The following is a 19,944-nucleotide window of genomic DNA, read 5'->3' as shown; positions in this document are numbered from 1 at the left end:
TTGTTCTTTGAAGGACAGGTTCATTGTTATAATTTATTTAACCCAGGCCCTATTTAATGACTAATACATGCTGGCCATAATACGACTCCTCGCTTTATCATTGAGAGAAACTTAGCACTGTCTGTGCTGCATCGCCTCACCAGGCTCCAATACAATCCAGTGAGGAAAGGGTTTCCGTTTTCAGGGTTTCAAACCATGAGACGTGTCCTTTTCCAAAATAAGAATCTCGTAGTACAATCAGATGTCTTCATATTGACAAAATGGTTGCAAAGAATGTAGAAATGTATCAAATCGACACATTGCATAAAACAACGAGTTTCATAGGACTATCTAAGTTAACAAGTGACATGCCTAACTGGTCTACGAAACTCATAACTTTGACTTTCTATCCACTTCTTCAGTGGAACATAACATGTGGATGACAGTGACTCAGCAGGGAGAGCAGTCGTCTGGTAATTTCCCGCTACTCCTTTGATTTCCATGCCCTTGTCCTTGAGCAAGACACTTAACCCCTAATTGCTCCCGATGAGCAGGTTGGCAACTTGCATGGTTGCCTCCGGCTCCGCCTTCAGTTTGTGAATGTGAGGAACAAATAGTAAATGCGCCATTTATATAGTTTTTCAATATTAAAGTGATCAGTGAAATTATGACCTGTAAATCAACATCATGTCAAACAAAGTTTAAATAGGTGCTTTTCGACAGTGTCTCTATAACGGTAATGGAACATCGCCATCTAGTGAGCTAACGGAGGATTGCACCAGCTCAACAGTCAGTGCGGTGCCATCAGACACAAAGCGTTCTTCCTGTTTCCAAGCACAAAATACGTAATGTTTGTAACACAAGTATTGGAAATGACATGGATAATTAATGTGAGATATGATGCGACAGCTACCCGGAGGAGAGTTCGCCTCGATAGAAAACGGTGATCGATTTCTCACACCGTTGCGATTAGCTTATCTGAAGGAACATTTCAAAATGAAATCACATTTATGAAAGGAGATTGCTTTCCGTCTGTACTCGACTGCTTTTAATTTAATTATAAACACTCGGAAGGCTGAAAGGTTCTGCAGGCACCATGTGACTTTATTGTTACATAATAATCAATGTAATTGTACAGATTTAAACCAGAAGCTGACTTGACCAGAGAGGAGTTGCGAGACGAAATCGACCACAGTTAGGGCGCAAGTTCCCATACAGCAGAGATGCCGATTCGATGTCAGTTTTAGTAGAACCTTCACCCCTGCATGCTGATAAGGGGTAACTTAAAACCATTTGGTTAACTGTAAATTAACTACAGAAATAAAAGATCATATAAAAACAGCAACCTTTAAATCTTCCTTTTGTGATGGGAGAATCACCCAGTCAAATCATTGTCAACTTTGCACATGGTTTCAGATAGAAGAGTGCCAGCCTGAGGAAAAGAAATCTGCTAAAACTGAAAACCAAGACTGCTACCAATTTTAACAGAAAATCATGTCATTATAATAGCATAAAAACAAAAACAAAACAAAAAAACACATAATGGTAGTTCCACAATTTCTTAGTGTTTGTCAGGCAAAATCTACCCCAGTGCAGTCCAGAGGTGACCTTATTGTGGGTCTGTACCTTGGTGTTTTGCATACAGGTTTTAAAATCAAAACGAATTAGTAAAAAAAAAAAAAGAATCCACATCATTTACGAGGTTTGGTGTAACACTTCTAGCTGTGCGGAAAATATAAAATTGATTATTCACCTATAAAAAAAAACGAGTCTATTTACCTTGTTTTGGCTTATAAACAGTACCATTAGCGTAGTGTACACATACTTTACATCAGTGCTCCTCAGGTTAAGGCTTTATGAAGCCAACACACATTCTTAATCCCAAGCCCTTTGGAGGTAGAAATACTGAAGCAAGCCCCAGTTTAGTGTCAATGAACAGCATAGACCGTTCTCTCATCCAGGACTCAGGCGCCAGCCCAGTGTGAAAAAAAAAAAAAAAAAAAAAAAACTGAAAAAGAAAAACCGTATACATAAACGTTAATATTGTAGAGATCACGTATGAAAATTTTACCTTGTGGGGCAAATAACTGTTGACAGATTCCTTCCCGTTTCCAGATAATTCCACCCAACTTTTTTTTACATTAGTGTGAATTTTTGACCTAAGCATTTCCCATACAATTTAAGCACTGTACCTATATAGGAATCCCTCGACAACGAGAACTCCTTTGTTTAAAAACAAACCGACGGGCAACTCTTCCCCATTTTAGAGCATGGTTCACTTAGATATACATTACATCTTACTCCTCAACCAATAATATATAGTGCATTACACTTATGCTTGACTATTTTGCGGCTGGCCGTAATTGGCCACAGACGTCGTGGGAGGAGAGGATTCCTCTTCCGTAAAGCTGCTGAGATCCTTGGGGGTCTTTTGACAGAGTACGAGCGTCTGCCACTACGGCCCTGGGAGGAAACACTGAGCTAATCCCATTCACACAGAAAAAACACCATCGGTACAAAGTGTGTAGAAGAACATCCACTGTAGCAGAGGAACACAAGACGCTCGTTCTCACCGCCTCGTAATTCACACCTCTCTTGATGCCACAATCGCACCAGTTGTGTAAATGCATCAGTTGTGTAAATGCACGCCCCTTTCCCACGGAAGGTAATTTAATATAAACGTGAATGCCCACGATTGATGCATCGCTGCGTATTTGCATTTGTGTTGCAGAGTGGACATAATGGGTTGTGGAAAACCCCTAGTTTTACAGACTAAACTAGATGCTAGTTACATTGCCTGGTTTTATTTCCAGCTATTTTCACGATAACATTTTGTAAGTGAATTAAAGTTGCATTGCGAAATTATACTGCGACACAAATAAAGGTTCTACCAAGCAGTGATTCTCCAGGTTTATGTGCAGAATAGATTTGACTAGTTTAGTAGTTTATTTACTGGCTGGCAGGCTCATCACTGGGACAATACCAAAAATATCTTGTTCTAATTTTCGTTTCAGAATAACGTCACATTTTTGTCAGTAGTCCACACCTGATCGGTTTCAATAGTCAACTTCCAACACGCGATGCCGTGGAACCCGGAAGTTTGCGGCGACACCAGAATGCATTCACACAAATGGGTGCGACTGTGGCACGAGTCGTATTCTCCTATGACTAGTCTCAGGAGTTGAAAATGTAAAATATGTGTCAGGGAGAGAGAGAAAAAAAAATAGTGTTTTAAATGTGTTGGGAAAAGTCTGTAGAGAGGGACTGTGTGTGTGTTTGTATATACAGAGCAGTGTTCGTCACGCTAGTCTTTGACGAGCCGGTAAACGTGGTACTGGGCTCCGTGTTCGCTGGTGGACACTTCGAACACAAAGGCGATGCACAGCAGAGTCTCCTGAGTCTCTCTGTTGGACACCACCTGGAGGAGAGAAAAGCACAACGGGTCACAACGACACGCAACAACTAACCAGGCCACAGTGCCTCCCTGTGGTGGATTACGATTCATCAATTATAATCGTAGATGGATCTTCTGATCAAAATAGGTTCAATAGTAAAAAGCTAAAAACAATTATTATGAAGTAGAAATGGGTTAGATGAGCTTTGGCTGAGAGGAGTGCTCTCCTCTGGCCAGCTAGGAGACACACTGAGGAAGAAAAGGAGACAATGATCTTAAGTAGAGAGGGGCCTCTCACCTACTGTAGGTGGGAACTAAGCTATCATTTGGGGCAACCAAAAGGATTCGTCCACACTTCCCTACTTTGTAGGTTGTGTGCCTTTATATAAAAAGTGGGGTCCCTTGAAAAATCATATTTTAAAGCCCAGTTTCCCCAAAAGCATCTTAGCATCTAAGAACATATTTGCCCATTGACTCAGAATGACATTAAGTTGATCTTAGTGCCAAGAGGGTTTTTAGGAAATGGAGACTTGGTAATTCTGACATGGAAACCCACCGCCAGCAGCTTTTTTTTTTACTGAACAGCAATTGAAGGTCTCGCAGCTACCAGTGTGAACTGTGAAGTGCAACGTTTTCACATGTTAACCGCTGGGGTCGCAAGGACATTCTGGACCGGGGCAGAAATGTGGGGAACCCTTGGAACCAGGCACTCAGGAAGACTGGAGAACATCCCGTCAGGGCCGAAGCCTAAGACTGGAGACCATCCCGTCAGGGCCGAAGCCTAAGACTGGCGAACATCCCGTCAGGGCCGAAGCCTAAGACTGGAGAACATCCCGTCAGGGCCGAAGCCTAAGACTGGAGAACATCCCGTCAGGGCCGAAGCCTAAGACTGGAGAACATCCCGTCAGGGCCGAAGCCTAAGACTGGAGAACATCCCGTCAGGGCCGAAGCCTAAGACTGGAGAACATCCCGTCAGGGCCGAAGCCTAAGACTGGAGAACATCCCGTCAGGGCCGAAGCCTAAGACTGGAGAACATCCCGTCAGGGCCGAAGCCTAAGACTGGAGTACATCCCGTCAGGGCCGAAGCCTAAGACTGGAGAACATCCCGTCAGGGCCGAAGCCTAAGACTGGAGTACATCCCGTCAGGGCCGAAGCCTAAGACTGGAGAACATCCCGTCAGGGCCGAAGCCTAAGACTGGAGAACATCCCGTCAGGGCCCAAGCCTAAGCAAACGTGGCACTCAGGAAGACTGGAGAACATCCCATCAGGGCCCAAGCCTAAGACTGGAGAACATCCCATGAGGGCCGAAGCCGAAGCAAACGTGTGGATTAATTTCTGTCCCGTGGCCCCACTGAGAAGCCTGGTTTTGGTTTCATGACTCTATGCCGAGTGGTTATGAAAGCGGTCTTGATGGACGACGGACACACAGAGAATCACACAAACAAACTGATATGAACAACAGATATATTTATAAAAAAAATGCACTGTCTTCTTATTATGAGAGTACGTGTACATGTTTATAATTTATAATTAACTAATGAATAACTTAGTTTTAATTTTTTTTATTTAACAGTTAACCTTTATAGTCACTATATTCACTCTAATCACTATATTCACTTTGCTGTTCCCAATGTCCGAACAGAAATGGGAAAGAAAGCTTTTAGGTTTTCCGCACCTACTGCATGGAACAATCTCCAGTCCGATCTGAAGATCCAAAGCTTGGTAACACTGAATGTATTTAAGGCTATGGTGAAGCCTATTGTAACCACGTTTTCTGTGTGCAAATGTTTTATCTGACCATTTTGTAACATTACTTTTATCTGTAATGTATGTGTGTGTATGTTGAAACTTTGTGTTGCTGCTATTCTTGACCAGGTCTCCCTTGTAAAAGATATCCTGGATCTCAATTGGGACAAACCTGGTTAAATAAAGGCAAATAGTTTTATTTTTTTTGTCCTATTTTCTTTTTGACTCGTTTTGTATATTTGTTATTGCTTGGTTGATTTTGTTGTTGTAGATTCTGTTTCGTTGTCTAAGGTTTTCTTTTTTTGTGTGGAAAATTTGCATACATACAGATGCTACATCTCAAGGGGTTATTCCTAATAAAGAATTTCAATCATATATTTGGCACACAGTTTATTAAATTAACACAACGCCCAGAGAGACACCTACCTGTAGGATGGTGAAGTTCTCCAGCACACTGTTCATCATGTATTTCTCAGGCAGGTGTTTCAGTTTGTGGATGAAGTTGATCATGTATTCACACATGGGCGAACGCTGGATACGAAACACGCACTTCCCCCCTTCCATGTGCGCATATTCCGTCTGGATGGGAACCACACACAGACACACAATGGGGTGAAGAGGGATTACATTATCAAACGTTTTTTACTGTCGTAAACAATAGTCTTCTGTATAAAATGTCATGACATTTAATCTCATGTCAGCAAGCTTTTTCTACATCTATGTGAAATATTTTGTTGCAACCAGCAGCTCTATAGGTCACTCCCATGGGTCTATCCGCAAATAAATCCCCCCACCCTCTAGCGGCCACAGGTTTCGCTTGTTTGGGAGGCTGAACTTGGGAAAGGAGGCCAAGTGTGTGTGTGTGTGTGTGTGTTCATGCCAATTGGCTAAAATGGCGCATGGTAACAGGATTGACCAATTGCAAAAAAAGGTTGCAGCTATTGCAAATTCAGGCTTATTTCAATAGAGGGGTGAAGTCCCTCCCCCTCCGCTGACCACCACGGGACCCTGTTTAGGAAAATATATGTATGGTAGTCGATGGCGAGAGACAAATAATCTTTTGATCCTGTTCGAGTTGTGCCATGAGTTACACATATGACGTTTGTCAATTTAAAAGATCATTTTGCAAGTCAAGAAAGTTGATCGACAAGCAAACATTATTGATAGCTTTTTGATGTTACACTTTTAACTCGTGGCACAATTCAAACGGGATCAAAAAAGAATTAGTCTCTCACCATGTTTGGGACCAAAATAGGGTCCTGTGTGGGTCCAGTGGAAGGAGAGGGCCTCTGTTGTTCAAGGTTGACGTCTCGTATTTTGTGCTTTGACTAATGTTTTATTTTTTATTGTTAAGTGATGACATTCCCCCCTCTTTGAATGATTTACAAAATTTCATAAAACACTGGCATCACAGTAAGAAATAAGATTGAATATAAACCTGCTAGTCTCCATCCCTACAGTCCTGTCCTCATCCATCCATCCCCCCTTATTAAGACTCCTCTCTCCCCACCTATCCCATTATTAAGACTCCTCTCTCCCCACCTATCCCCTTATTAAGACTCCTCTCTCCCCACTTATGATTTGGAATGCTGAGATGACTGAAGGCTTCTTCTCACCTCGACCTTCTCCACCACCTGTTTGCCAAAAGAGCAGACCTTGGTGGAGACACTGATGGTGATGTTCTCCGTCCCGCTGTACTGGCTGCTCACGCCGTAGAACGCTCCGGAACCCTCCTCTACGTCGCTGCTCAGGTCCGCCTGGAACAAGCGAGGAAGAAAGACACAAATGTAGTAATCTCCACTACACTCAACGCAGGGGCGTATCTAGACCAAGCACTGTACTGGGGCACAGGGGGGCACCCAGGGACTTTTTTGTTTTTGTTTTTGTCGATTTTTTTGGGGGCAAAGTGGGCAGATTTTGTAACTATTTTATAAAATTGTTTAACTTTATTTCGGTTTTAGGGTTAGGGTTAGATGCATCCATCTGTATGGAGAATGGGAGGGGTTTGTCTGATGTTAAGGCCTTGAGAACATCACCCACTGCCTTTGGAGCAAGGACCAGAGCCTCTGCCTTTGTTCTTCCTAAAGTCATTTTCTTCACTATTTTGGAATCCTGTAGAATCTTTTGATTGAGCTTGTTTTTAAATTTATCATTTTGATGCCTTCATTTCATATTCGACGCAGACGGTAGGCTATATATAGCACATTTGTTTGGTTTTCAGTTTTCAATCCATAATAAGTTAAAGGAAAACTCCAACATTTTGGGAAATTAGCTTATTTAACATCTTCCCTGGAGTTAGACAAGAAGATACATACCTTTTTTGTCTCTGTGCGTGCATTTAGCTTTGGGAACAGTAGCTCCGTTAGCGTAGCTTAGCTTCATCACTGGAAGTGGGGCGGTGCAATAGCCTGACGTTCCCTACAGAGTCCTACAGTCACGAAATACAATCCAAATACAACTCCAAAACGTTCCTGTAAACATGTTGTTACCTGTGTATTTACCACATGGAGAAATAAAAAATAATTGAATTCGACAATTACGTTTTCTAAGCAAATATACTCTGAACTATTTTTTGCCTAACCACTCGTCTCTGGGCGCAGTCAGTGATTTCAACGTGAAGCCGTGTTTGTGGATATTCTCATTCATTCAAAGGATCCGAACCGATTGCAGTCTATGGATACCATGACTTAAAATCCTCTTACCTTGACGATTAAAAGCCTCCCAAATTTAGAAAACAGTAATCCAATGGCTGGTATTGATAATTAATACTAACTACTGCACGGAGCTAACCGGAGCTAACACAGAACCGGACGGTCACTAAAGCAAATATAATGACTTCCTTTCTGGGGGGTTTCAAAATAAAAGAGCGACGTCTATAGCAGCGGAAAGCGTTTATTTTGTACATTATCTAACGTTAACACGAACCTAAACTAACTTTAGGTTAGTTGAAATGTTAGTTTAGGTTCGTGTTAACGTTAGATAATGTACAAAATAAAAGTTTTCTGCTGCTATAGACGTTGCTCTTTTATTTTGAAACCCCCCAGAAAGGAAGTCATTATATTTGCTTTAGTGACCGTCCGGTTCTGTGTTAGCTCCGGTTAGCTCCGTGCAGTAGTTAGTATTATATTATCAATACCAGCCATTGGATTACTGTTTTCTAAATTGGGGAGGCTTTTAACACTTTGCCGCCCAACCACGAGTTAACTCGGGTTTCGGTGCCATGCGTTGAGGACCAGAGCCACGAGTTAACTCGTGGCAAGTTGTTATTGTTTTATTCCATATTAATAAACGGATCAAGATCCCTGATTGACTCTGCAGATTTACCCGCCTCTGTGAAATCGGCGACATGCAATACCGGCCAGATCCTCTTAGGGGCGCCATCGCTCCACTGCAGTATCATTGTGGGCGAGTGGATTTTATTTAATTTTTTTACAGTCTATGGGCGTTTCATTTTAGCCTGATCCCAAGCGAACAGCATGCACCGTTGATCACGGTTCGAAGCGCAGATTTCAGCCTGGAATAATGGGATTTATGATCAGCCAATGGACATATCGATCTACCAGATGCCGATGAATAATGGGGAAATGCTGCCGGCGATCACATGGGCTGACGGTAGGACCCTCTTCACCCAAATTACAGCCGGATCAGACATTGTTGTAAAACGCAAGCAATCGATCAGTGAATGTGGCTACTTGCACGGACACTCTATTGCTAATCAATAATACTAATCGGCGTCCTCCGCCGCCCCCATTTCATCCATAGATGCTCTGTAATAGTCCGGATGATAAGCAGTTTGTTTTATTTAATTCGAATATATACAACAGAAATGCCGTTCGATATAACGTTAGTAGCCTTTAGCCCTATATCTAGCTTCCCAGAAAATATTTGAGACAAAAAGTGCGATAAACCTTATATTCACGACGCTATAAAATGACAACCAACCGATGGATTTTTTTTTCCTTTAAGCCATTATGAAGGCACGGTTTATGCACTCAAGTGACAATGAGAATGGACAGATAGCAATACTATAAAGTATAGATATAGCTCTCCAAAAGTACATCGGTTTGTTTACAAAGCTTTGTCCTCCAGCCACATATTAGACGGCGACGGCCGGTCCTCAATATGTTAATCGTCAAGGTAAGAGGATTTTAAGTCATGGTATCCATAAACTTCAATCGGTTCGGATCCTTTGAATGAATGAAAATATCAACAAACACGGCTTCATGTTGAAATCACTGACTGCGCCCAGAGACGAGTGGTTAGGCAAAAAAAATTTCAGAGTATATTTGCTTAGAAAACGTAATTGTCGAATTCAATAATTTTTTATTTCTCCATGTGGTAAATACACAGGTCACAACATTTTGGAATTGTATTTGGATTGTATTTCGTAACTGTAGGACTCTGTATGGAACGTCAGGCTATTGCACCGCCCCACTTCCAGTGATGAAGCTAAGCTACGCTAACGGAGCTACTGTTCCCAAAGCTAAATGCACGCACAGAGACAAAAAAGTTATGCATCTTCTTGTCTAACTCCAGGGAAGATGTTAAATAAGCTAATTTCCCAAAATGTTGGAGTTTTCCTTTAACAGACAAAATAAGTACACAACCACATTATTTCAACCTAATAAAACTATGTTTATTGTCATTGTTTTAAGAACACAAGGTGACTTGGTAATACTCACATATTGAGTAAAAATAATCCCACTGGTCACAATGGTGACCGTAATAATGTTTTTGTTATAAGGCTCTGAAAATGTTACTGAATGATGTATCAATGTATTTCCAGCTAAATTGAAATAATAAAGGGACCACTATCACGTGCCCCAGTGATAGTGGTCTAAATACGCCGATGCACTCAACCTCTTGCATTTGTGTCCACATGATTAGTGATGCACGATATATCGGCCGCCGATATAATATTGGCCGATATGGCAGTTTTTTTACACATCGGTATCGGTCCGATATCAAGATATGGTATATAAAAAAAATATATATACCGGTATATATTTTTTTTAATAATTTTTTTAACATGTTTTGGCCTCAAATAGTTTCAAAATATCAGTCATTTCTGAAAATAAGTTACAAAGGTTAAAAAATTTGCGTTTTCCATAATGTATTTATCCTGTCAGCCGTCTCACCTCTTTAGCGTATGTAGTGCAGAGATTAAGTTCACGGGAGGAATGGGAGATGAATCTATTGCAACGTAGAATGTGCAGACGTAGGACTGTGCCTTCAATGAACACAATTTTGATAAAAGTGTTTTCTATACAGAGATATCGACATCGGTAAATATCGGTATCGGCCAGAACAGCAATATTAATATCGGTTATCGGTATCGGCCACAATTTTCACATCGGTGCATAACTACACATGATGCATTACGGTTATTTAGCCGGTTATCCGCCACCATTAACCGGATGAAAATCGGTTAGCAGTGTTTATTTTCTCTCTTTTACTTAAGTGGTTCCAAGTGGTCTGCCCGATTCAGATTATTTTATTGTCACAGCTTTTTTAAATGTACATGCACTCAGAAAAATGTGAGATGCTTGTGTTTCCCGGCTCCTCAACCATAGTAGATTTGTAAACATAATACACCAGGGGTTCTCAACCTTTCTGCTGCCAAGGCACCCCAAGAAATAACATTATGAAGCAGAACGAGACCGATGGCTCCATGGCTGTTTCGTTGGCTGTTTCAGACAAATTAACAAAATGGTATGCATGGTTTTTATTGCCATTCTCTAGTAATGTTGATGATCAATAAGGCTGAAGAGTATATCACTGTAAGCCCTACAGCTAGTGTCCGCCAATTTAAATTCTCACGTGTTCCATACAAGCTCTCGCCAGACGCACCAAGCTCCCGGTAGCCCCACAAAAAACAACGACTTGAATACAAAAAACATTTCCTATATTTATTATTATTTAATCTCGACACCTGGGACCCCCCCCCCCTCCCAAATGTAATACCTGTGCAAATGCAATTTAAGACTTTTTAATACCTTTTTAAGGCCTTAAATAGACAATTATGAATTTAATGAGACTTTTTAAGACCCTGCACATACCGTCTAATATGTTGGTATCCTTTGGTCAGTTTAAATCCTTAATCACCAACCATTCCACCATAATCTGCAGTTGTTTTAATTGATTGTACATACTCTTATGCATTTATTGTATGTTTATTGTATTTCTTATATATGTATGCTCAGCATCACTGGAAATTAATTCTCAAGTTGAAATAAAAAATGTAATGAATGAATGAACATTACGTGTGTGTGTGTGTGTGTGTGTGTGTGTGTGTGTGTGTGTGTGTGTGTGTGTACAGACCCAGAACTTGACGAGGAAGAAGGCGTTGTGGGGACCCTTCTCGTACAGCTCCTTCAGGCCCCCCTTCTTCTCGGGGAACTTGTCGTAGATCTGCCTGACGTCCACCGACTCCAGCACCGGGTCACTGTAGCTGGGGCTAGACTGGCCGATGTGCACGAACAGATGCTTGTTATACTGCGGAGGGAACCACAGGGATAGAAGGAGGGAGGAGGGACAAAGAGATGGAGGGAGTTATGGAGAAATGTAACAACAGACAGGGCTGAACAGTGCGAGATATATGTTGCACGTGCTACAGCAACATCGGTCTGTGCGATGAATGGATTTACTTCAGTAGCACCCGTGCGATAGGCATTCGGTTCATATCGATACTCTTATTTTGAAAATCTTGTGGCAAGTCTCATCTCCGCAGAAGCGCAGCTCCAGCCATAATATCTATGGCTCCGGCAGCTAGCAACGTTTGGTTCATATCGATACTCTTATTTTGAAAATACCGTGGAGTCGACTCGTATCCGCTCGGCTCTACAGCACAGCGCAGTAGCGTCTGGAACGCGGACATTGCAACATAGCAAGGCTAGTGTGCCTATTTTGCGACCCAAAACAAGTCCCTACTGTTTTATTCCGCAACGGGTCAAATGCATCTAACATGCTTTGCAATCCTTGCCATTCCTTTATGACCACGTCGTGTTAAAAGCCGAAAGTCAGACGAGTATATTATATTGATAGTAAATGTACTGGAGGGTGGACAGATAATGTTGATATTTAAACATAAAAAATACAATACATAATAAATGTATTCATGATCATCATGCAACATAAAACAATTGCAGGAACGGTTTGGGAGAGGAAGGGGTTTTAGGTTGCGTGTTGTGAGTTCCAAATAAAAGTTTAAAGCTCAATATATCAAAACGTGGCACTTTACAGTGAACAGGTCTATTTGTATTAAAAACAATAGATTGTTTTTCCTTTAAAAGTCTGGAAGAGGTAAATTAAATTTTTTCAAATTATATTTTCGTTACCTTTTTTGAGTTGATCTAAATGTTACTGATTGTGTTAAATGGGCTTATGAAGTTATGATATCGTCTCATATCGATTGCAGGCACCTGCATCGTATCGTGGCAGGTATCGGCAAATATCGTGTCGTTGTCCAAAGAATCGATATCGTATCGTGATGAAACTGGTGATTCCCACCCCTAGTAGAGTCCATACATCCAACACCAAATCCCATAATTCCTTACACGTAACGTGTCTGGCTGTGTGACGTGAACTTGTCAGCATGAAAATGACAGCCAAACATGGCACTGCAACTAAATAACACAAATACAATAGGCACATTTGTGACTGTTACAAATATAACACGTTTTATACTTGTGCTACAAGATTTTGGCCTGTGCTACAAAACTATCAACCTCTGAAGCACCAGTGCCATGTGCAAAAAAAGTTAACGTACAGCCCTGACAGAAGTGGAACCTGCACCCACTTTGCTGTGGAAACACCCCTGTCTTCTTGAAACCAAATTGTTTAATCCATGGATTAGATTGAGAGCACTGAGGAAGACTCTACCCTTTTTGTCCACCACATTTACATTTAGGTGACGCTTTTATCCAAAGTGACTTACAAGTTCTGTACAACAAGTCAGCAGGAAGGGTACAACTCTTTCAGCTGAGTAACAATGATCAAACAGTGCTGCAACTTGGGTGCTGCAGTGTTGAGAAAAGCTTACCCTAAGTTCCAGTTTAAAGCAATGTTTCTCAGTAAGTGTCCTTATACTTCAAGCATTTGTCAGTACAGAGTGATTATTTTATTATTATACTCGCTTTTTATTATTATAAAAAGGAAAATGCATATGGTTCATCTGCTGCTACAGAACTGAAGTTCCAATTACGTCTATCAAAATGAAGGATGGTCAAAAGTCACAAACAATAGACAATAGTCACTGGGAACTATTCCATTAGCCAACGCTAACTAGCGCCAGCGCTCCCGGGAACAAAAGCATTAATTCTGAATGTTACATCACTGACGCTTAAAATGTGTAAACTTAGTGAGACGTACCAACGCTGCTACCATGAAACATCTCTGGTCTCTCTTTCTTCATCCTTTTCTGCTCTCCCAACTGTTAATCTGTTACCTGGCTAAGCTAGCTACCTGTACCCACCCAGCATGCCCTTCAGCGGTGTAACAGTTAATAGGTTCCCCTAGTCTCAATATGCTACACAGTGTAGGTGCCGGTAAAAACAAGGGAAAATATATATATATATTTTTAAAGAAAATATATTTGAGACAAAACGAAATTCGCATAAACAAAATCTTTCTTTTATGATCGAATATTCGAAAATCGATGCCCATCCCTAATAAAAATACACTTTGTGTCTGTGTGTGTCTATCTGTGTGTGTGTGTGTGTGTTAGGCTTGGGCGGTATAATTTTTTTCATACAGTCATACCTTGCTGACATAATACCCCGATATACGGTATATGACGGTATGACATTCATTTTCATCAGCGGGGGGGGGGGGGAGCTAACAATATGCTCGTTATCACCATACATAACGCTTATATTGAAACACGTTGACATTAGGGCCGTTCTTTCAACCTAAAAGTGCACTTTCTTCAACCTCGAAACTAAATTCCTTAGCAACCCGTGTTACCAAGTAAACAAATCGCAGAACGGTAGCCAGTTAGTAGGTATCAACGTTAGCTCCCGGAACGGTAGCTAGTTAGTTAGCACCATCCAGGTATCAACGTTAGCTCCGGGAACGGTAGCTAGTTAGTTAGCACCATCCAGGTATCAATGTTAGCTCCCGGAACGGTAGCTAGTTAGCCCACACCATCCAGGTATCAACGTTAGCTCCCAGAACGGTAGCTAGTTAGCCAGCACCATCCAGGTATCAACGTTAGCTCCCAGAATGGTAGCTAGTTAGTTAGCACCATCCAGGTATCAACGTTAGCTGCCGGAACGGTAGCTAGTTAGTTAGCACCATCCAGGTATCAACGTTAGCTCCCGGAACGGTAGCTAGTTAGCCCGCACCATCCAGGTATCAATGTTAGCTGCCAGAACGGTAGCTAGTTAGCCCGCACCATCCAGGTATCAACGTTAGCTCCCAGAACGGTAGCTAGTTAGCCCGCACCATCCAGGTATCAACGTTAGCTCCCAGAACGGTAGCTAGTTAGTTAGCACCATTCAGGTATCAACGTTAGCTCCCAGAACGGTAGCTAGTTAGCCCGCACCATCCAGGTATCAACGTTAGCTCCCAGAACGGTAGCTAGTTAGCCCGCACCATCCAGGAATCAACGTTAGCTCCCAGAACGGTAGCTAGTTAGCCCGCACCATCCAGGTATCAACGTTAGCTCCCAGAACGATAGCCACGTAAACCTCTGCTGGCGCGTGCTGTGCTCTACAATCAACTCAGTGTCAGTGTAATAGCAGTCTGTGACGTCACGGTATTGAGAATCATACCGGCGGGATCTCGAAATACCCTGGTATACCGTAATACCGTCATACCGCCCAAGCCTAGTGTGTGTGTGTGTGTGTGTGTGTGTGTGTGTGTGTGTGTGTGTGTGTGTGTGTGTGTGCACACACCGTGTCTGCATCCCTCTGGGTCTCCAAAAAGGCGGAGTACTCGAGCAGCCGTAGTTTCTCCGAGGCGATGGTTCTGTCTTGCCATACTGGGGTCGCTATGGCAGCGGGGCGAGGGGCTGGCAGGGGTTCATAACCTATGAACCATATAGAAACAACGACAACATCGTTTACACACCGGTTACCAGGGCGACGGTGATTGATCATCAGTGTGTGTATTTTGTTGACACTTACTGATGGGCGTGGGGAGAGGGGCTGGTAGTGTAGTGTAGGGGGGCTGTGCAAAGGGCTTGATGCTGCAAAACAAAAGAGGATGGAGTTAGAAAACATAAATTAAACCTAAATTAAAATGAATCAAACAAACCCTGTAGGAACCTCTCCCCTCTGCCATGAACCTCCAGGTGATACTCACTCCTGAGAATGTCCAGGCTGTCCTGGGATAGGGCCAGGCCAAAACTGAACCAGAGAAAAGGAGGAGAGTTAGAATCTTGAGAAAGTAGTTGTGTTTGTGTGTTGCATTTGTGTGTTGCGTTTGTGCGTTGCGTTTGTGCGTTGCGTTTGTGTGTTGCGTTTGTGTGTTGTGTGTGTGAGTTGTGTGTGTGAGTTGTGTTTGTGTGTTGTGTGTCACTCACCCTGACTGGCGGGGGGTAGGGGGGCTGGGGTTTCATCACGCTAGCAGAGACAATCTGAGCGGACGATAGGTTTGCTACAGTCTGTAATGCCTTGTCTTTGGTAGCCTGGTCCTAAAATAGAAAGAGAAAAATAGAGAGAGGGAGGGAGAGAGAGAGAGAGCATACAGCTTTCAACAACCACGCTCCACCTCGATAAATCTAACAAAACGGATAACATTTCAGTACCATTTACATAGACGGCCAAGCTGCATTTCAGCACAGTGTGAGGGGCGTCATTTCGAGGGGGTGTGAAGGGTGTGTGTGTGTGTGTGTGTGTGTGTGTGTGTGTGTGTGTGTGTGAAGGAGGAAGCCTGCTAAAACCAAATGACGCCCCTGCACAGTATGACAGGTAGGAGAGCAAACAGAAGGTATGACATAGGCAGGAGAAGAGCCAGGAGAGCAAGACAGCGTGCAAAGCACTGGTAGGGAGATGCCAAAGCAAGTCAACGGGGCAGCAGGCTAACATTAGGAGAGGTAGCTGCAGCCATCACCAATACTAATGTACTTACTCATTATCTGAGGCCGGCTAAGAACAATGACAGGGTATTATAGCTTGGCAGATGGCTAGATTGTGGGTCAGCAATAAAAGTTATAGCAACCACTAAGCGCAAAGCTTGGAGGCAGATAGCTGTAATCAAACTGAGAACTCACCAAATTCATGGCCTATGGCAAAGAAGACACACATCATTATTGGACTTTAAAAAGAAATAATTATAAAATAGGATAACACACTCATTGCTAAAGCTTAGGCACAAATCAAATACCTCACCTGGGGCCTCATTCATAAAGCTTGTGTAAGCACAAAATAATGCATACGCCACTCCTGAGCAAACTTTGCATTTATAAAAAGAATATATAAAAAAAACTTGGTGGGAGAATGTTTTGAAATTGGCACAATTGAGAACACACACAGTATATCCGATATTGCAAAACCCATAAAACATTGTCCAATAGGAAATCATAGTTAATTGGATCCGTCATCACTAAACAATGGCCTGCTTGCATGTTATGAAATTGATTCTCATACATAATCATGTGGACCGCGTATGCAACAGCATAATTGCTCAAAGCAAGCTCTAAAGTGAGTTGACTGTTGTGCATGACATGATTACTATTAGGCTATATGTAGGCTAATATATTTAGTCTGTAATATATTTTATGGATAATATGATCGCCATAAGCTGTGCTACACAGAAATAGGCTGTTGGTGGTGGTGTGCGTGTCTGAATCGGAAAATAAATGGCACAATTTTGTGAGAACTGCCTCATTGTTTGATGCAGGAATTCAAATTCATAAGACGCGTACATTATTAAAGGCTATATTATAAGCGATTTATAAATCTCTGTATAATTGATGAATAAAATACTCTTTACATTCTGGATGATAGATCAACCTTTTGGGGCTCTGCTTAAACTGATGCTGTGTCCGATGCCCCAGTTCTGGGAATAGTTCTGGGAATTATTCTGTATCCATAAATTAAATCAATCAATCGTCAATATGTTGTCATTCACCTTCGCACCCGTCCTATATAATGTCATGTCCGTGGGTTGGTATTAAAAGGCATGCGATTCCAATGCGTAACGACGCACAATGGCTGCTTTATCGGTACTACCGTTAGATGATGTGGAGGAGAGAGCGATTCTTCAGGGACCGGCAAGACCTACTGGTCAATAACGCAGAGCCATCACTAGTGTTGCACGATACACCGATACTAGAAAAGTATCACGATACCCAGCTGTTAAACACGGTTCAATACTCCATTTTATTAGTATCGATACTTTTAGAATAATAGCCTGATGCTGTATTGTCTATGAGTTGAGTGGATGCGTGACCTGCTCCGCACCCGTGTGTGAGAGAGAGAGAGCGCACGCTTTGCATAGTGGGCGTGTCAACAGTGTCGACTGAGCATAGGGAAAATGGTTACAGACATCCCTGAATGTCTTATTTCATAATATAAAGTTTATGAATGGACATTTGGATTAAACCAAGTTGTATGCAGTGAGGAATGGTCTTTCCCAGTGGAACACAAGTTACATAACGATACACAGTGGTTAACACTGTCGCCTCACAGCTAAAAGGTCCTGGGTTCAATTCCCGCTTGGGGACCAGGTTGCAAGTTACCCAGGTGGGGTATCTTCCGGGCCTTTCTCTGTCGAATTTGCATGTTGTCCCCGTTCTCTAACCCCAACCCTCCCGATAAGATAAACATGTACAACAGATCTCTAACGCTGTCGCGTCCTTGACAAAGACGGGACAGGAGCACTTGGATTGGTCCCCGGGCGCGGCGCACGCTGCAGCCCTCGTCTGCTCCCGGCTACCCTTGGGGGGGGGAAGGACGACGGGATGGGAAGTGCAGAGAACATTTCATCAGCGACTCAGTGCATGTGTGTATGTGTTCCTGTGGGTCACCCATCGCATGTGTGTGTGTTAAAAAATCAGCATGATAAATAAATTCTTCTTCTTCGTCTATGCATGCTTAGCTTGCTGACGTTAGATAGCAGGAGCCGTCTGCCAACAGAAATGTTGTTTCAACAAATGTATTCACAAAATGGATTACCATTCAAACGTTATTAAAGACTCCTGTGACCAGTTAGTAAGTACTATGTACGTCTAACTTTTACTAACCATTTTGTGACCACAACATTTGCTACGCAATATGCGCAGATGTGCTACGTTAAATGCGTAAATGTGTATGTGCAAGCGTTTCACTGGCATTTGCGACTAGTAAACAGCAAACCGGAAAAAATATTTAGGAGCACATGTGACCTAAACTAATGTTAGCTGCTCATGTCAACCAAGCTAGTCCCAAACAGTTATAACTAATCCTGGAGCCGCTCAGTGGAGTCTCTGTGAGCACGGAGCAGAGAAGTTTCTTTCTCCTACAGTGAGGGAGGGGAGGGCCCGAGTGTGGAGTCGAGAGATGACACAGAATATAAATGAACACTAGCTATAGTATATAGCTCAGCAGCTGTAACAGAATAATTTGATTACGTTTCAACAGCGTCAAAATATAAATTTTAATTATAATTAATTAAATAATTGTATGAAGAATTTTCCGTGTTCGGTCATCTAATAATACTTTCCATTGCTTTTCCTGATATTTTAGGCGTTTGCCGTGGTATCGTTTTAGAATCGGTATCTTGATATAGTAAAAATGTTGGTATCGTGACTAGGGCTGTCAGTTTATCGCGTTAATTAGATTAATCACACAGCAAATTAGCGCGTTATGAAAATTAACTCAATTTATTTAAAAAATAAGTTTTTATTTTTTTATTGTTTAAATATTTTTTAATCTCATTCATTCCATTCCTTTTAACACTTTGGCTGCCATGGGTTAAATTCATTATCAACCGTAGGTTGCCGGCTCTATTTGCTCTATTAGAGAAAGTCCCCTTCTTTGCAGGGCTATAACTTTTTAAATTCTATTGCTACATTGCCATTATTAGGGCCCATTCAAAGTCCTATATGTATTGTTCATTGTGTAGCAACGTTAAACTTTTTCATTCACATATTCATAGTAAAGTATGGTCTAATGTATAAGTATGTTTTCATCTCTTTCTGCAGCTTTCTCCAGAACGTGATCTATAGCCCCAAATACATTATATTGATGATGCAATACAGTTTTATGGCAATCAGCGCGATATAAAAAATTCCAACTAGACGTACTTCTAGAAGTTACTACACGTCATCTGATGTTGACCGGATGGGCTAGGGGGCGTTTATAATTCCGTGGGCAGCGTTATACCAATCATCTAATGTGGGTCAAATGTTGATAATAGCAGTTAGTATCGAAGACGGTAACTTTACACGCTAAAACTCACCCCAGTCTCCGGGCGCCGTTGGGCGATCATCGTAGAGTAGAAATTTTACCATTATGGGATGTCGATTTACCCGGTCCATCTCCAGCTTGTATAATGGTATATACGTCCAAATCATGTTGTTTATCGAGTTATTGGCAATCGATCGCTATGTAGTGTGTCGAGATCGAGTCCCGGAACCTATAGCTAGTGCCCGGAAGTAATACGGCCGACCAGCACAATCTCCGTAGCACTTCCTGTTAAGCGATTGCGCCGATCGGCCACCAGATGGCGCTCCTGAACCGCCAGAGAGCTCAGTGGGTCCTCCTGGTGGATCTCAGGCCAGCGGAGGGGAAATATGAATCCGATCCCAGATTTTTGAAATATTGATATTAAAGACGCTGTAAGGCGTCTTCGGCAACTTGAGCATGGCCGGGAATGACGTGTTTAGGCGTTTTCCGGCA

The 19,944-nt window shown here is 42.2% G+C and overlaps 1 protein-coding gene across 2 annotated transcripts in view; it reads right to left on the bottom strand.

Moving 5' to 3' along the window:
- Positions 1-1,066: 1,066 nt before the first annotated feature.
- Positions 1,067-19,944, bottom strand: part of tead3a (TEA domain family member 3 a) — a 32,443-nt gene continuing 13,565 nt past the window's right edge. The window contains exons 4-12 of one of the 2 annotated variants that reach the window (XM_084332616.1): positions 16,335-16,346; positions 15,645-15,755; positions 15,425-15,468; positions 15,247-15,308; positions 15,016-15,149; positions 11,441-11,614; positions 6,736-6,876; positions 5,546-5,698; positions 1,067-3,397 (exon numbers count right to left, since the gene is read on the bottom strand). In XM_084332616.1, coding sequence (XP_084188742.1) covers positions 3,284-3,397; positions 5,546-5,698; positions 6,736-6,876; positions 11,441-11,614; positions 15,016-15,149; positions 15,247-15,308; positions 15,425-15,468; positions 15,645-15,755; positions 16,335-16,346 — 945 coding nt within the window. In that variant the 3' untranslated portion in view covers positions 1,067-3,283. The remainder of the gene's footprint in view (positions 3,398-5,545; positions 5,699-6,735; positions 6,877-11,440; positions 11,615-15,015; positions 15,150-15,246; positions 15,309-15,424; positions 15,469-15,644; positions 15,756-16,334; positions 16,347-19,944) is intronic. The other variant, XM_084332617.1, reaches the window with a different exon arrangement.

Source organism: Notolepis coatsorum (genome assembly GCF_963971535.1).
Source record: "Notolepis coatsorum genome assembly, chromosome: 17".
In the NCBI taxonomy this organism is placed as follows: Eukaryota; Metazoa; Chordata; class Actinopteri; order Aulopiformes; family Paralepididae; genus Notolepis; species Notolepis coatsorum.
The sequence above is the reverse complement of the archived record's forward strand: the minus strand, read 5'-3'. Positions and strand labels throughout refer to the sequence as shown.